General features: G+C 38.2%; 1 protein-coding gene across 9 annotated transcripts in view; it reads right to left on the reverse strand.

Moving 5' to 3' along the window:
- The window catches only part of LOC122777142 (voltage-dependent L-type calcium channel subunit alpha-1D-like), a 69754-nt gene that overhangs the window by 48489 nt on the left and 1780 nt on the right, over window positions 1–19485 (reverse strand). For 8 of the 9 annotated variants that reach the window (XM_044038162.1, XM_044038161.1, XM_044038160.1 and 5 more), the window contains exons 2-3: window positions 14676–15144; window positions 13284–13389 (exon numbers count right to left, since the gene is read on the reverse strand). In XM_044038162.1, coding sequence (XP_043894097.1) covers window positions 13284–13389; window positions 14676–15144 — 575 coding nt within the window. Of the gene's footprint in view, window positions 1–13283; window positions 13390–14675; window positions 15145–18552; window positions 18702–19485 lie in introns of those variants that run through there. The other variant, XM_044038158.1, reaches the window with a different exon arrangement.

Consider the following 19485-nt stretch of genomic DNA (forward strand, 5'->3'; position numbering starts at 1 on the left):
TCCGAGTACAACGATAATATATGATGCAGCTTTTCTCTCCTGTCGTTCCCCTGTCACACACACACAGTGCAAAGGAAATGGAGCCGTGTGTGTTAGAAGACAAGATACATTTTTCTACAGCACATCATTAAGTTATGTGTTGTTTATGTTTTTTACCGTAGCGGTATTTGTCCAGACTGGATGCAGTCTGGACAACTATGTGAAGCTGTGAGGTAGCAGATTTGCACACGCGGACACATGGTGAGGCAGTTCTTAGGGGAGCACTGTTGGCACAGCATGGATCTTCAAGATTAGATGATCACATTCATAAGAAGCTAAAAACCATGTTCATAACAGAAGTACAATGCCAAAGTCCTACTGAATGTCCAGGTTTATTTTTAGCTGCTGTATGACGCTGTCTTACTCCTCTAGCGCTGCTTCTTACGTCTCACCTGCTCAGTGGTGATATAAATTTGTCCCTCTGTGTGCGGCATGCATGGGACAAGAAAAGAAACAAAACTGCTGCACTGAGAAACACAGAGTCATGTTAATCAGCATTGTGCAGATGCATTTGACATTCTTTTTTTGTCATCCTCTTTAGGATTGTATTTAGGTAAAGATGACTTTGTTTTAAATCAGATAAATTAATCTGACAGCACTGGATCAGTGTTTTTAGGAAACACTTTGTGCGTGTGCATGTGTGCACGTGTACATTGATTACAGGGTTGGCCCATACAATCATCATGCCTGACATCATCTGGGAGAATCACAGACACTCCCAGAGGGTTAAGGAGGGGGAGGGAGAGGGAGAGAGAGAGAGAGAGAGAGAGAGAGAGAGAGAGACAGACAGACAGAGAGAGAGACAGAGACGGAGAGAGAGAGAGAGAGAGAGAGAGAGGTTTACTCCATGTCACTACCCTCATTGATGGTAACACAAACTGATGTTAGCCCCAATGCAATGTGGCTCAGATCAGTGTGTGCGCGTGTGTGTGTGTCTGTTCAGTCAAGTGATTCCCACACAACAGGTACTCATCAGCATCCCATAATGCTCTATCTAACTGAGAGCAGTGATGATGCACATCAGTCACATGAGTCACATGACGTAAACAGGAAGTCATTACAACTAAAAAACATCTACTGCAACATTTACATATTTGCCCTTGGGTGTCAACAATATTATTTTTATATTTGGTATTTTAACAATTGTGACTTAAAACAAAACCTACTCATAAAGGCTGTGTACATATTATTGTATAGTATATTGTATATACTTATTTTTATGCAATATTTTTTTCAACAGTTTTATTATTATGTTTTGATTTTTTTTAAATAGCTGGACCCCATCACAGAATTTAACACAATTATTATGAAGTGCAGAAATGTTGCAGCTCTCATTCAGAACCTGTCTGCTGTGGGGAAGTTGTTGCAATAAACAATTTACTTTTGTTAAATTGTAAAATGTAAGTTGCAGGACAGAGAGTTTGTAATGGACAGCCATGGGGTAATTCTTTGTGCAGGTAAATGTTTTAAGCTCACCAACCTTTTTTGCTCTTTCCACACATAATATAATATAATCATAATATAATTTCACCAGAAGACAAAGTTGGTGTTTTTCTCCATGGTCACTGCAATTTTAACACACAGCAGGGCACTGGGAATTAAGTTTAGTTTTGTGTATGTGTATGTTTTATGTTTGTTTTTACCTTCCTCACTAGAGACCAGCTGGAGCCATGTAGTGCTTATTTCCTCTCTTGTGAAGTCAGGTAGTTGTAATGATTACTTCAAGTAGATATTTGCTATGGCTTTATGAGTAGGGCTGCAACGATTATTCAATCAATAAGTGATTACAATCAATTATTTTGATAATCGGTTAATCAATTTCAGCGATTTAAAGAAGCTTTCTGATTTTTCAGCTTCTTAAATGTGAATGTTTCTTGGTTTCTTTGCTTCAAATAAAAAATAAATCATTAAAAGTGAATCATTTTAGTTTGTGGACTCAAATTCATTCATCAAGCAAATACTCAGTGAATGGAGAAAATAATCGACAGATTAATCAATTATGAAAGTAATCGTTAGTTGTGGCCCTATTCATGAGTTCGTCAGCCTGGTTGTATTTTAAAGAAAATAAAGTTTAATTTTTGCTACCAAACAACTCTCTTGCACTGTGTGCATGTGTGTGTGTGTGTGTGCGTATGATGAATGAGCAGCCAGTCAGTCAGAAACAGGCCAATCAGCTCCTATTAGCTTGTGTTCCCACTGGACTTAATGAGATTAATGAGAGCCTGAGAGGTGGAGGATGTGCCGCTGGCTGCTTTAGAACATGAGCACAGGCTGAACAAAGGAGCCACTGATGTCACCACAACCTCCTGCGAGGCTGTCGTGTCAATGAGTGTCACTAAAGCCCTTTGATCATCCATCTAAATGTATATTATATTTTTTTAAAAAACAAAAAAACAAACAAGCATACAGAGAGGAGGGTGCACTGTGTTGTTTAATTCTTAAACAAGAAGTAGTTCTTTTTTGCACAACTGTCCACCTCTGATTTGACCTGATTTGAATAATAATACTAGAGGATGCATTACCCTGTATTTAGGTTATATAACTATTCAAAAACCTTCTATGGGGGTTTACAAATATTTAATCGTCTGTCCTGACCTGAATTATTTTTACTTGTTTGTGTTGACGTTGAACCTAAATCTATACTTTAGGAAAGTTGCTATTGCTCTGTGTGATACAGGAGAGAAAGGAACTAAGGGAGGAGGAAAGGAAGCATGTTGATAATCCTACTTTGTCTTGTAGCACAGACTGGAAACAAGGGACAGCTGAGTGGAGAAACAAAGATGTGATTTATATTGGCAGCATCCCATCTCGTCTCGCTGCTGCCTCCTACATGATTCTCTCCCTTTTGACATCTCTCTCTCTCTTTCTGTACTGATTTTCTTTTCCTCTCTTTCTCTATCTCAGTCATCTACATAGGCCGAGGTCTGTCCTCTGATATTGTGTTAGATATGTATGAAACCAGTCCAGAGGAGAAGACTGTAATTGCTTCTTACTAATTATCAAACCAATTAGTCTTTCCTCATTCACTCACTTAATGTGCACAATTACACGACAGAGACTGTGTACTGTAAAACATGGTCAGTGCGTTATTTTAAATGACAAATACTGCATATGGTTAGAGACTGTTTTACTAATGTCAACTCTAATCAGTTTACTCATCGCCCGTGATTCACCTGAACTGTCCAAACGAAAAGGTAGCAGGTATACACACACTTGGGCCAAGTGTAATCCAGTTAGACCAGAGGAAAATGCCAGGTAAGTGAGTGCAGGTCGCAATAAGTTCAAGCTTTACAGTAGATGTGTTAAGACTTGTTCAAAGAAGAGAAGAATATAAAATATGTGTAACTATTTATTATAAAATGTCAAAGGAGAAAAACATTTCTCTCCATTTTTTAAATGATGCCAGTTGATCTGTTATAACGTTTCAGCCCGACAAAATAAGATGCAATGATTGCTATGAAAAACCTGTGTCCCACTCAGATGAAAAAGAATATTGTATCAAGAGAAAACAAATGAACAAATTAAGCAACAGAAAGTAGCTAATAATGCTGAGACCTCCACACATCCTCTCTACATCACCAATAAACAGCTTCATGAGTTATGTTTATGATTATTCAACTATTGGCAGCCATTTTGATCTCACAGACTAAACCAGGTATCAAGAAGCAACATTGTTACTAGTTCATTTTGAAACAATGAGAAACATGGCTGCAAGTTTGCAAATGACAATATTCGTTTCAAAATTGTACACTTATTGTCAGTCAATAGTGTGTGCCGATGATTTTGGCCTCTGTGCGTTTCTCTTCTTTTTGAGTTAAGTTCTTACGATTCTAGCTTTCGTCTGTTTTTAATCATGGATCCATAATCTGCAGTCAAAAGAGCGAGTATGGCCAAAAATGTTTTCAGCCAACATTGCTACTGGCTGACCACCAAAGGTTTACTCATCCACAGTTGGTATTGTCGTTTACCCTGCAGGTGTCCGACAGAGTTTAAGCCGAATCCTAGAAAACGCTGCCCTTGTTTTCCCGTAACCAACCTCTTTTTACCTTTTCAACATACATTTCCAATGTTTGTTCAAGAAACAAGAAACACCTGGGTTCTCTCCCATCAGATCTAAGCCTCCTTTCATTAACTGCCTTTTGAGTTTTATTTCGATTCTAATTAATTTCATATAAGTGTATGTGATGGCCTCCAACTCAACTCCTGTGGTCCTTTGCTTGCTGTCAGAATGATGGATTCTCATAACAGGATATACAAAAATAAGAATTAGCTGTGATAGTGTGTTCATCCAAGTCAGACACTTCAGTATTAAAATCACCAACCACATCAGAGATGTGCCCATGCAGTATAGAATAACGTGTATAGTGATATGACCTCAGTCTACATTCAGACGTTGATTAAACTAAAACACATGCAAAACAACTGAATGCCAAGTGAGCTCAACAAGCTGATTGAGTATACTGTTACCAGATAAATAGTATATTAGTTATTCAAAACATGAAAAAGATTGTCTCCTCTCCTGTCCACTTCGGCCTCCTCTTCGTTCTTCCTCTCCTCCGGCTCTGCCCTCATCTCCCTCATCCTGTACTCATTGTCTCCCCCCCCCGCGCTCCCCCCGTGCCACTGTCTTTTCTGCCCTCCCCTCATTTTCCCGATCCCCCCCTTCCTCCTCTTAGTCCATTTGCCTTTTTTCTGTTCTTTCTCTCTCCTGTTGAGAGACTGCTCTTCGGGTACTCCACAAGTCTCCATGGCCACAGTTGTCACGGCAGCAGGCTGTGCTGTATGTAAAACAAGGTGGAGGAGCAACACACTGAATAAAAATACTAAAAATGTTCATTGTATAGTTAGTAGTCAGTGAAGCAACAGATATGTTTTAAATGCCATTCATTGTAACAGTGTTGCACACACCTTTGATTGTATAGTTTTGGGACAACAACGGCGCTCTTTAGCATAAACACATGTCAAAGACAATATTTATGAGGGGTTCATTTGATTGTCTTCTCAGGGGAGTTGACAATTATGGATAATTGTGGACCTCATCAAATAACAATGATAACGATCAGGAGGAAACAGCACTGTGTCCATGCAGTGCTGTTTTCCTTTGGACCCAGGTGTACAGCAGTGATCTGCACCATACCAGTCCAATTTGGATTTGATTTCATCATCAAGTTGACCTGCTGCACCTGGATACACACACTGTAGGCAGGTTATAGGTAAACCTACATCCTCAATATGAAGACTGTTTTGCTGTTGACAGTGTGGGTTGTTTTATTGTCTTTGTGCTAAGTAGTAGCATGAATATATCAGTTTTATTATAATAATAATATTAGAAGCTAGTTGTTCATTAAAATGTAACTGTTTCATACAATGTAACACACTGGTCACTTTATTGTAATGTATAATAAACGTAAACCCACGATGCTTAATTGTTAGAGCTATCAGGTCTTGCTAAAACTACTTGGAGAAATTAAAATGCATGCAAAATAAAAGCTCAGGTCTTTGGGGGTTAAAATCCCAAAATACATGTTTGACAAAAACATAGAAGACCGTAATGCTTAATCTTTAAAAGCTCCAGTGCGGAACCTCTGTCGCCACTTCTGAGTAACTACCAAAGCACTTGTTGTCTTTTGCTGTTTGTCCAAAATTAAATTAAGCAATCTCTATTCAGCAGATGTCACTCTGACTAAAACTGGTGTGCAACACTGCACGTCTGTGGTGAGCACTGTTCTGTGGCTGATGACAACTTTACCACAACACAAACACTGGCCTTGTCAGGACCAGCAGTCCTCGTGGAGACCAAAAAACACAATTTCTGAGGAACTGGGAACTTAGGGCCATGAGATATTGACTTTGGTTAGGTTAAGGTTAGGGTTAGGCATTAACTGGTTTAAGGTTAGGTATAATGCTTATTTTGGCTGGCCAAATGAATGGAAGTCTGTGCAAATGCCCTTAACAAAATAGCTGTGCAAACCTACATGTGACTGGTCCCTAGGCCTTTGGGCCATAAGCAGTGAGTCAGTCCAGTGGGCGGCCTGACATCTGTCTGCCTGTGGCCTAAAAACCTGCAAAGCCCCTGGGCTCCTTTTAAAATACACAAACACTTGTATAACCATGAGACAGGAGTAGTTACGTGTGTTAATTGTGTGTTTGTGTGTGTCACAACTGGCAGTACATTGTTCATTACATATAAATTAAGAAGTTCAATGTAACATATCATCAACACAAACAGAAACAAATGTTAGCTGCAGATACACAGAGTCTATATTTAACACACACACGGTAATGATGAAAAAGAGTGACAGCTCAGAGAAGCACGGAAATGACTCACGATGATTTGGGACTGCAATGTAATGAAGCTATAACTGACACACACACAGAGGAGTTTTGAAATAAATATGCTTCTTATAATATCAGTGTAAACATGTGATATTGTTTGAAAAATCAATTTATACTACACTTGCATCTAAATCTAAATAACAATGTCCAGTTAATTCAGATTAAATCTTTTCACATTTTAGAACCTTTTTTGTGTTTGTTTTTATGTGCTGATTAAGATCTAACTATTTTCAAAAAAGGCATCCGTTCTTTTTAATCATCTTATTGATTTATCATGACAGGTCTCTCTCTCTCTCTCTCTCTCTCTCCCTCTCTCTCTCCCTCTCTCTCTCTCTCTCTCTCCCTCTCTCTCTCTCTCTCACACACTCTCACACACACACACACACACACACACACACACACACACACACACACACACACACACACACACACACATTGAAGCATGTTAAACTGCTGTTGACATTTTCTTCAATGTTGATGTTAAAAAGCAATTCAGGGGTTTTTAATTATAATTCTTATTCTTGGTCCTAATACTCCATCGTACACACAGGAATCTACAATAAAATAATAAAACCAAAGTAAATGTGTGTTGTTTTTTTTCTCAAAAATCAAGTAATACATTTTGGTTAGTCCAGTGAATTAAAAAAAACATTGATGGTTTATTGTTGCATTTAATTTAATTTTAATGAACAATAAACTGCCAGGATTAGGGAAATTGGACACTCTAAATTGATTGTAGGAGTGATTGTGAGAGTGGATGGCTGTTTGTCTCCATGTGGCCCTGTGAGGGACAGGTGATCTGTCCATGTGTGTACCCCGCCGTTCGTCCTATGTCAGCTGGGATTGGCACCAGGCCCCTGCGACCCTCATGTGGAGGATAAAGCGGTAGAAGATGGATGGACAGGATAAACTGTCAGTTGTGACACACACACACAAACACACACATCCATGTTTTCTGTGCCTGGCTGATAATGAGAGAGCTTCACCTCACATACTACCCACTTACATCACACATCCTCATCCTTCCTTGCAAACACCTACACGGACATACAGTACATCCGCGCGCGCACACACACACACACACACAGACACACATTTTGAGAGAATGTAAGCTGGAAGTGCAAAGAGTGTGAGGAGGCATATATAGTTTCACCATGTATGTTGTTATCAAAACACTGCCCTAAAGGCTGACAACTTGCCAGGTCAACCACCAGTCACATGCTGCCTATAGTCTGATCACCAATACTTTAATTGATCCCTCTCGTTCTCTAACATCCTGTCTCTGTTGCTCTCAGCTGTGGCAATGACATGACGATGAGTCACACTGTGTGTCTGTGTGTGTGTGTGTGTGTGTGTGTGTGTGTGTGTGTCATCAGCATCATCATTTAAATACCAATATGTTTTTTACATGTTTAATCATTTAAAAGGGTTGTGGTTGCGGGTTACATGTGCATTACACATAGGGCTTTATTTTTTTAACTTATTTATGTATTTATTGATTGTTTTTAGCCCAGTTCGGCTTTGTGTTGTCAGTGTAGTGCTTTTGGTGAATGGCTATGTGTGGAGTGTAAAGTTGTATGCATCCCTATCATTTTCAATGCAGTTAATGGTATTCCACTGTTATGTATTATACTGTACATATCAGTTTAAGCATAAAATAGCAATGTATTTTATGTCGATGATAGTCATGAATTTGTTTGCAACAGTTTCAACAGTATAAGAATTTGGGGAGTTTGGATTGTTGATAATATCAGACAAGCAATTTAACAATTCTACCTTAGGCTCTTTAGGAAATAGTGTTTTATTTATGTTACACAGCTAGAATGAGGGTGGGTGGTAATGAAGAAATGAGTGCAGTATAATTTTCTCTTACAGCAATATAACAGAAATGATGAAATGTTTATCAATTTTGAAAAATACCTTAATAACAAAATGTTCTGAGCAGATACAGTCAGATACAATCTCACTCAGTCACTGAAGTCCAATTACTGCTTTATTGCTCAGCCCTCACTTTATAACATCTATAAAAAGCCTCTGAGTTCAGATGGGCTGTCTGTTTGCAGGTTCCTCTTCATCTTTCATTACAACACGACGTACACACACAGACACACACATGAAAAGAGAAAGCCACGCCCACACACAATCATGTGCTCGATGGAGTTGTGTGTTGCTTAGTGTGACTCTCATTTGCCTTCCACGCTAAACCTTTAATCCCTGACAGAGACAAATGACGCAACCTGACATTCTGTTCTCAGAATCTTTCTCTCTCACACACTCACAAACATATGCGAAAAAAGAAAAAAACATTTGCACAGAGGGAAGTTTTGTTAATCTGATTAATAGTAGGGCTCTGTCAAGATGCAGTAGCAAACAGGACATGGTGTCCCAGTGCATGGACCAGATGTTCTAATTTTTCTTTCAGTCAAGGACCATCTACAGTACAACACAGGTGTCAAACTGGTGGCCCACGGGCCATATGCGACCCCCCAATCGATTACATCATGTTATAATAAAAACATGGCCCACGACCTCACCGTCTTTTAAACACAGTGTGTAGCTGAGGCACAGAATACAATATAATGTATTGTGTTTGCTAGCAGTGTTTTTATAACAGTAACAATAAGACATTTGGTCATAATTAGCACATTATTAAATGTATTACATACAACATTCAATTACATACACTATATAAATAAACTTGTTAGGGCCCAAGCCACGAATGGCAGTGGCCGAAACGGCTCCTGGCACGAATTTGTATGAAGAACCTATTATCCTTCAGATTATTATTATATCTGTGGTTTTCCGGTCACAAGTTTTATTATATTTTATTGTACTGATTACGTCCTATATTTATCATTTGACAATTGTTATTGTGTGTAATCTAGTTTAGCTTGTAGATGTTATGTAATAGCATTTGCATATTAATGTGTTATGCAATTTTAGCATGTAGTTCTGTTTTTTAGTGTAGTTTTGATCATGTATATGTTATTATACTATTCTTTGTATTGGAACTATGTTAATTGTATTATCCGTTTTTAAGTAAAATTCTATTCTATATACTGTAAGCACGAATTATGTGATGAAATGTTGTAGAAATACATCAAAAGGAAGCTGTGCTAATTCATTCATTCAATTTTCAAGGAGAAGGGGTTAGATTAAATCAGTTTTAAACTAATGAATGTGAATGATTTGTATGTCTGCTTGTGAACTGGACATTTGTTTTTCTTTATGTCCGAAATAAATAAACTAGATAAATAATAATTATCGTTTATACATGTGAAATGTCATTCTGAGTAACTGCAAAGGTTTAGCATTACAAGACTACCTCATGTCGTTTTTACCTCAATCCTCAACCACATCTCTAGATTTGTATAGGACCTTAAACACTTTTCACTTCGCATTTTTGACTGACAATGTCCAACTTAAGGTGTATGAGCCACACACACACACACACTCTATACACTCAAACAGCAGATTCATATGAGTGAGGACTCTTATGGGATTATAAGATAATCAGCAATGTATGTTAGTCAGCTTGCGGCCAAAGGGTCCGTCATAAGTCTGCTAAACCAGCTTAATAAGGATATTAATCATTCTCCACTCCTCACTGTAATGAGAGGTGGAGGAGAGAGTACAGTAAAACCACAGGCTTATAGGTGGATAGAGAGACCATAGAGAGGCCAGACAGACAGACAGACGGACGGATGGATGGATGGATGGATGGATAGATAGATAGATAGATAGATAGATAGATAGATAGATAGATAGATAGATAGATAGATAGATAGATAGATAGATAGATAGATAGATAGATAGAAATCATGTCACTGCCACTGAACCCTCCCACTTGTAAACTCCTGCATCTCTCCACCAATCCTCTCATCCAATGCAATTTCTCTCTCTCTCTCTCTTACTCTCACTCTCTCCTTCTCTAATCCATTGCCCTGCTTAATCCTTAAACCTTCTCTTGCACACATACACATGCACATACACCCGTATACACACACACACACACACTGATCTGACAAACTCATTATGAGCAGTGACATTTCTTCACTGAACACACTTGGCAATCAACAACAGCCTTTCATAATATTTCCTGCTGGTATGAATGTCATGGACATTTTTATGTAAAATGGAGACCGAATTGGTGCTAAGCCAACGTTAGCAAGGTTGACATCATGTTCTATCGACTGGGGGTCAAACACATTTTATAGCGCTGCAAACATGTTTCCACACCACACAGTGTTAGACTGTCTACAGCACTGGCTCCAGGTTGAATAAATCAAACAACCTTGATGACCAAACATGGTGAACATTTGGAAAACATTTTATTTGTCGTCTTTAGCATGAAATGCAATGATGTAAATCAACTGATGGTTTAGCATAAATATATAAATTTAATTTGTTGAACGGTAAACAAATAATGAAGCTGCTTTATTTTCATTTTCATGTCAAGTTCAGGTAAGGTTCAGGTATTTTAACTGCAGTAGTTTCCTTTGCAAATTTGGAGTCAATCAATCATCTATATTTTCTCTAAAATTAGCAACTTTCCATAACTAAAAGCATTTGTTGAAATACTAAAATTACATACAAAAAAGTGATTTTTCAAAGCTATCAACCAACAATGCTTAAGTCATGTCACATTGTTTGATCAGTTAAAGAAAGATAAGTATAGGAGGACTCAAAATGCACCCAAGAGCGATTCTTGTTTTACCTTTATTTATCTACCACACACGGCTATGATCGTGTATCTTGAAAACAATTAGCACTATCCTGGCACAAATATAAACACAAACACAAAATTTCCAGTAACCATAGAAATGTATTTTTTAAACTGAATTATCAAAATGTAAAAGAAATGAAAGTAATATCAGCATGTTTCTTTCTTCAGAATATTAAGATTATTGACTGGATGTCTCTTGTTGGAACAAAAGCAGTGTCATATTCTTATATTCTCTATGAGAAAAAAAACTCAAACACACACATGTACATTGTGCAGAGGTAATAATGGACTCGGACTGCATGAATAATTCTTTATCTGTAACATGTAACACTCACCCTCTGTCACTCACGCAACATGCATTAACACACACACATACAGTGGTTCACACAGGTATTCTTTGTAGGACTCACACTGACTGCCATTCATTGGAACAGCCTAAACAAAATGTTAGCCCTAAACTTAACTACATTCAGTTAATGCCAAACCCTAACCTTAACTAAACCAGTTCCTCAGAAATTAGGTTCTGCCTCATTAGGACCAGGGTTTGGTCTTACAACTGCTGGTACTGACAAGGGTAATGTTTATGCCAGGAAAGGTAACAAATACACGCACATGCCTCAGACAAAAAGTCCTATCTACACACAAAGAGATCACTTTCCAACTTGTGCAGTTAAAAAACTAGTTTGTTTCCAGTATTTTGGGACACAAAACAATCAACTTCAAATAAATTAATTACATTATAATGTCTATAATTTGACACCATCACATAACACTGTAAGGAGGCATCAAATAAATGTGTGTGTGTGCGTGCATGTACTACTGTTTGCATGTGTCAACAAATGATGAAACCTGACACATCCATCCAATTATTGCCAGGAAATCCCTCTGACGCAACAGTCACACTTGTGCAAAGGTGTTGTGTCTGGCCATTGTGTGTGAACCGGCTGATGACAAATGGTGGCACAGGCAGCAGCATAGCGAATGTGTGGAAAAAACGTAACTCTTTATATTTGCTCAGAACAAAGCAGCATCAGTAACATCTGTAAGACCACAAAACTGACCAATGTGCAAATTATTTGATTTGAACAATTCAATCGCTGAGGGCAGTGGCAACATAGAGTGAATGGAATGTTAAGAACAGCGAGAATACAGTTACAATTTATCGTCATGATGTACTTTGGCTCTGTCAAAAACAATTAGCTACTTTACTTTTTCCATTTTGTCTGTAGGTTTGATATGTTGAATATCCATACCTGAGCAGTATTTTATTCCATGGAATTCATGTATGCAGAGGCAATTCTAGAGTCTCTTGGGGCCCTAGGCAAAAATTCACACAGGGCCCCTCCAACCAGTGTTCACCTTATATGATAAATAAACTGACACATTTACAAAAAAATGTGAAATGTAAAAAAAAATTGATTTGAAAAGTGCACATTAGTATCTTCTCACAATATGAATATGATTTCATATGTATATGGATAAAAATATAAACATTTACAATAAAAATAGAATTCTGAAGAGCAATAAAAACATGAATTGTTTAGCTTTTTTTTTCCTCTTTTTTCTTCTTTCTTTATCTGGACATTATCAGGGCTTAGCACTGTGATTGCAAACACATTGTCAATGCTGTAGTAATTCAAAGTTGGTCAGCACTCAGGGGCCCCCTTTCAGCCTGGGGCCACAAGCGTTTGCCTGCCCTGCTTGATGGCAAGCAGAGCCTCTGCATGTATGTTATAATGATGCAAATACAGAGATCTATGTTGACTAAAGTGATAATTGTATGAATTATATGGAACAAAGGAACAATGTAATCGCTAAAGGTTTTTGGTACAAGTCTTTCCATCAAAAAGTATGGACTTTTTGAGTAAAAGAAAGAGTCAGAATAGAAGTGAATCTATTATCTATAATAATTTCTGTGCTTTGTGCTCACTTAGCTCTATAACTATGGGTATGGTTAGGATAAATCAAAACTTAAAAATCAAGAAAAAGCAATTCTGTACAGAGATCACAGACATCAGGTAAGAAAATCTGTTTAATGAGCATCGTCACTTCTCACCTCTGATCTGTACCATCACACTGCATATCATGCTCTTATGTGCATTTTTACTGTAAATGGGAATATCCATTATACAGTATTTCAGTGAACATTACATTGCCACGCTGTTTGAGTCGTGTCACTCACCAGTTCTTGGTTGGTAGAATTGGAGTCGTCTCCAGGGAAGGGGATGTAGATGGCTAAGGCCACACAGTTGGCAAAAATAGAGAGCAGTATAAAGACATCAAATGGTCTGGAAATGGACTGTTAAGGAGTGGTGCCGTCTGAAAATGGAAAATATCATTTTTGTATCTGAATTAACTGATTATGTTGCTAATAGAGGTGCTTTCTATGGATTGTGCAAACTGTGTGTTTTTCTCACTGTGGGAGATAAAAACAGGCAAAGAAAAATGAATGCTTTGTTTAAAAAAAATGTGTGATGTGACAATAAAGTATTGTGATGACAAATAAATGCCTATTGCATGTTTGCATGGAGGCTACAGACACAAAAGTGTGACACAAATCTGGGGAATTCCGATGTCCTCTGATAAGAGCAGCGACAACCTGTTGCATGGACATGGTTTGGGTGTGAAAAGTCTGACAAAGACAAAAAAAAAGGGTAGTTTGTAAATATATGACAGACTAGTCCCTACGTCAGTCACAAAGAGAAAATTCTTCAACACATAATAATCATGTCAAACAGTAAGGAGAGAGTCTATTTCTTCTGTGCAGTACATCACGGTAAAAATCTAATCATATTTTTTATGATGTTTTTTCCTTCTTTTATTTGTGTTCCTTGTATTTCTGGTGTTGTGTGCTAATGGGTCTAGCCTTGTTGAGCTCAAAGCAAATTTCCCAATGAAGACAATAAAGTATGTACAGTATCTATCTATCATGATACTACTGAAGTAGATAACAGCTACAACATATTGTCAAAACATTAAAGTTTCATCATAATTTAATGTACTCATTCCTTTGTTAATTTGCCGAACAATCAAGGAATTGTTCATTGATCAATCCAGTCATGTGTCTCACAACTCATTTAAGCTTTCACACAAAACTAACTTCAACATTATTTAAGCGTAACACTTTTACATTCTATCAATACAATTGTGATTTAATATTTCACTGGTTAATAGAGTGAACAAATAGAGTGACAAGTCTATGCTGAGTATCAAAAAGAAAACTCCAGACATAATAAGTGATCTGTATCATCCCTCCTAATTTGAACTGCTACTTGCTTAGACTACCTTGGTACAAATCCTTTGTACCATGTGCAATTAAATTGTTGAAGACATAAATTATAAAATTGTAAAGTGAATTGAATCTGAGGTATCCAGTTTTCACTGTCTTTCTATTTAAAACTGTATTTGTACTTTATGTTGTGTTTTATGTGGGGCAATGCTAGAGGTGTAGCCATAGATTTACATCCATAATCTCAAACAATTCATTCAAAGAAACACAATCAAGTCAGACATTCATATATGTGTGTCATAAATGTATTTAACTAGTGTCTCTGTCTTTAAGGCTAAAGGATACTTCCACTCCACCAGGCTGATGCAGGCCCTGCGGATCGGGTTGTTGAGTGTGAGGCAGAACAAAGCTCTGGGTGGCCTGCTGTTGGTAGATCCTCCTTGTTTTTTGCTTTTGGCATACTGCTGCCTCTTCCTCTGTGCCAGTGATCCTACAGGAGCTGGTCCAGTGGTGCAAACTGAAGGCTGTAAACTTGTGTCCTGCTTTGCAGTATCGCCTTGTGCTTGGCGAGCAGCACTAATGGCGGCGTGCCAAGCGAGGACCGGGCTGACACCGGGGGCAGTGCCACCAGCAACCTGAATGCCACTACTGGCCCCGAGGAGGCCATGACAGGAGCCAACTGGCTTCCCAGTGCTGGCAGGAGCCTGGAGTTGGTCTGGTGGATAGAGCTGGTGCAGATGGGTGTGGCTTTCTGAGCAGAGGGCCGAGGCGTCAGTGGAGGGAGTGGTCCTTCTATTGCTGGCATTCTGAGCCCCTGCAGGGAGAAGAGTGGGATACAAGATGATTACTATTTTAAAGATGGAAGCGTGAAAAAACAGTGCTGAAGCATATTGATGGATTCACCCAGCAGCTATTCAACCATTCAAACCCACAGACCCCTGGCTCCAGGTGTGTTTTCAGCACAGTGTACAAGACAGTCATGTAATGTGTGACAGTTGCCAGGTGGCATCATAGCTAATACTTAAAAGTCAGATGAGGGTGTATAAAGTCTACAGAGAAGAAGTCATGGTGGATGAACAGGTGAAGAACAGGAGGTTTGGATTTGACTCCTTCCATCACTTAGGCTGAGCTGACTTATGGTCTTAATTTATTTCTTTTTAATCATATTCGGCTTTTAGTCAGTTTTTAGACTGTTTTTTTTTCTAAATGAGGGGAACATGTTAGAAATAAGCTAGTCAGTGCTCTCCATGTTGAAGACACTGTTAATCCCACTGCAAAGTGATACTTTCATTGTTAATTAATTTACTGTTGATTATTTTATTTTGCTATATTAATGTGTTCATATATGTATATATATATATATATATATATATATATACACATATTCATGTATAAATATAAAGGAGAAGAAGAAGCTGGTTTGAATGGATGATTGTGGAAGAGTGACAGACAAAGGGTCAGCACAGTCCACATGAATGAGAGCAACAGCGGGTAAATAAAATCAATACAGAGCTGGAGTGAAAAAGTCAGTGTCCTTGACACAGTCACTTTGCTTCACAGTAACTACATCAGGGAAAATTGTCACAGCTAACCAACATATAATCCAACAAAAGCAGCTCTCACACTGAGATGACCACAACAAATCACTTATTCATCACAGATTGTACCGTACTCAAATACTAAAGTGCCACTGATTGAAAATGACTGGCGTCAACAAATATGACTGAAGAACATAGTTTAAGACGAATGGCTGATATTATCCCTGCAGTTCTGTTGGATGAATGTCGCACATGTGTCACGACGTTTAATAACACGCACAGCTGACTCTCTGCTGCTAAATGTATTGTTTTAATCAAATCAGTGATTGTTTGGACTATGTTTACACTGTGGACGATAAAATAAAACAAAACAACAACTAACGGGATTTCATTGAAAAGTTCTTGTAGCGCCTCTCCGTTCATCCTGGAGGGCGCACAGATCCATTCTCGTGATCCCAAATGACGACGTGACTAAAATGTTTATGTATCTAATATAAAACTATATATAATAAATATAAAGGCAAATAAACTTGCATTTTATTTTGGAGAAATAGCTGATCTGATCACTGCTTCCATACACAATAACTTGGAAAACATCTCATAAGACTTTGTAAACAATAAGAAATAATTATACATAATTTAAGGTGGACATCCAGAGAATAAAACAGGGAGCGCGCTCTCTCACACTCGTCTCCCTCGCATCTCTCCAACTGTCCTCCTGCGCTCCGCGCACAGATTTTACCTTCAGACTGTTCATCTGCTTCTTGCATCCTCGAATCCACATTGAAAAGAGCCGCTTTATATCCAATTCATCGGTAAAAAAATGAAAACATCCACAGATGTCGTCGCGCGAAGCTCGAACCGACCCTTTAACCTGAATTATAAAATGTTTTCACAGTGCGAACCCTGACAGGAGCGCCAAACATTTTCGCCACATCCGGGTGTCTGTCTGTCTGTCTTCTGCAGATTCACGGGGGAACCGAGAGGACGCACTGACACCAGCAGTCAATCCACTGCTGTCACTACTCAGTCCCGCTGATGATGGACTCAAACAAGTTGCACCAATCACACATGGTATATTGCAGTGGCGGTTCTAGCTTGAATGACACCCTGGAGGAGACTCCTCTCGAGCGCCCCCCGGAAAAAAAACACAACAGGGTTAAGCAAACAGTGATGTTTTATTATAAAACATCAAAAAACATCTAAAATATATATGCTAAATGTATAAAAATTAACAAGATCTGTGGGGGAAAAATAAAAATTTATTTTCAATAAAAAAAATTAAATAGAGAAAAATATTTCTCGATTGCACAGATCCTTCATCAGAACAATGAAAAACGCACTATTTAAGAAGACCTGAAACTACTGATTTAGAGCATTAGCTACTCAGGTAAATGTTTTACTGCAACCAGCCGAGTCGCCTCCTGGTGGTTCAAATATTCTTACTTTAGGAATTAGGATTAGGGACAGCTCTATATCATTATACATGACATACAATGAAATTGCATGTGCTGCCCATTTGTGCCTTTAAGAACATAATGTACTCTTGACTGCAACAGTTCACATTCACAACATAATAAAAATGTATTGGACACAACAACACTTAATGATAGCAGCATGCAGCATTTCAGTGTTACTATACCTGATGCTGAAACAAATAAAATAAAATAAAATAAGTATGATGAAATTATGTATCGTACGATGAATATATGTATTCTGTGGGTAATGGGGGGCGGGACTAGATAAGCTTTTGCTTCTCCCGCTTTCCCTTTCAGTTATAGGTATTGTGTAGACTACACTAAGATGATGGGTGATGATGAGTGATCTAACTGACATGACCGAAATAAATAAACATACATTATGACCCAGGGGAAAATGTCTTGTTGTATCACCATGCCATGATACAGTACGAGCATGTGAGTCCACTCTCTGTTGTGGAACGATAAAAGTTTACCAGCAACTCCTGTTCTGCTACCAGTTTAGCTTCAATAAACAAACTGTCAAGGACATGCTATTGAAACTGAGCAGAGGAGATCAAGACAAGACACAACAGCTATTTTGGTGAATCTCACACTGTTGATTAATATTTTCAATTAATGTGCCTTTGAAAAAGTAATTTAATATTTTTATTTAGCCTTTTTAAGGCTACTAAAATCTGCAATTTTTTTAAAAGGCCCCCAGATCACTTCATCCTGGTGCCAGGCCTGAGCTGCAGGTAACAAGAAAACCATATTATAATACTGGGGGAAATTACAGGCAGTGAAGCAGCAGTGAGTCATATTTTAGTAATTAGATCTAACTGCTTGAATTGTATCAACAGTGTTTGCATTAGGAAGCATGTAACAGTGATACAAACATGCACAAAAATGTTACTGTAATCTGCATGCAACTCCCAGAGTTTGGTTTAAGGAAGTGCATCATTGAGCCCCGAATTTAATCTTTTTTTAAACAACGAGACAATGTAGCCAGTGGCTATACTGTTAATACTAGCAAAAAGCAGGATATAGCATCTATTTTTAGTTCAATTCTACAGTCATGAGACAACTCGCAATGCAAAACAAAACTAAACCCAGCTGGTAAAACTTTCTCCTGTCAGGAAAAATTCTTGACGGGATGATCGCCATTGTGACCTCATCCAATCTCTGCGGTTAAACCCATAAAGAGACTGAGGTCCGTGAACTTACCCCTCAGGGGTCTTCCCCTAATGATGAATGGCATTCTGTCACCTGGCTCCTCTCTGGGGCCTCATCATTGCGCCGTTTTCTCTCCTCATACCGCAAGATGATGAGTTGTTAGAGCTGTGCTGTAAGGTTACCAGTGATAGGATTACCTGTGCCTGTATGGAGGATAACAGCTTCACAGTCGTGTGTAATCCTCAGATTATAATCCCAATGTTCCCTCAACAGAGGTAGGTGAAGCAAGGAGGCAGCTTTAGCTCAACTGGGCCAAATACCTATCTATGTTTTCCCCAGAAGTTCATATATAATTGATTTAAATTAGGGCCATCCATCAATTAAAAAAAATTAACTAATTAAGCGCACAATCTATCTATCTATCTATCTATCCTCAAGTGTGATCACACCTGTTTGGTGCAACTGGTTCCTGAATCTTTAGGTACGCTCATTAGTTTGTGGGGTTTTATCCTTTTCATTTCTCTTCTCATTTGGCACCAGTCACCAGTCACCTTTATTTCATCCCCCACATTTTGAAAATCTTACAAAAGCACATTATTCTGTGTTTTGCATTTTAAATTTTAATTGATTGTCCTTTTAATAATGATTGTTGTGTGTCAATTTTTTTTTGGCGGGGGAGGGGGGGTTAAGTGGAAAGTAGCTGTGTTTCCTTTGGGCAAATCTAGTTTTTGTAATTTAATTTCAATACATTTTAAATAATTTATTTTGAACACAAGTAAGCTATTATTTTTACAAAAATCACTGCCCAGAGTTGTTGAAGCTGACTGAACCAACACAGCCTACTTTTTCCATCAAGTAATGTTTTACTTACTTAGGGAGAAGCTGAGAGGAGGAGAAAAATTAGAGCGATTTATTTTCTAAAGCATTTTGCCTAAGATAAATTCACAAGACCGACCTTATTGTCTTGCAAAGATTTAATTTATA

The sequence above is a fragment of the Solea senegalensis genome, linkage group LG11 (genome assembly GCF_019176455.1).
Source record: "Solea senegalensis isolate Sse05_10M linkage group LG11, IFAPA_SoseM_1, whole genome shotgun sequence".
In the NCBI taxonomy this organism is placed as follows: Eukaryota; Metazoa; Chordata; class Actinopteri; order Pleuronectiformes; family Soleidae; genus Solea; species Solea senegalensis.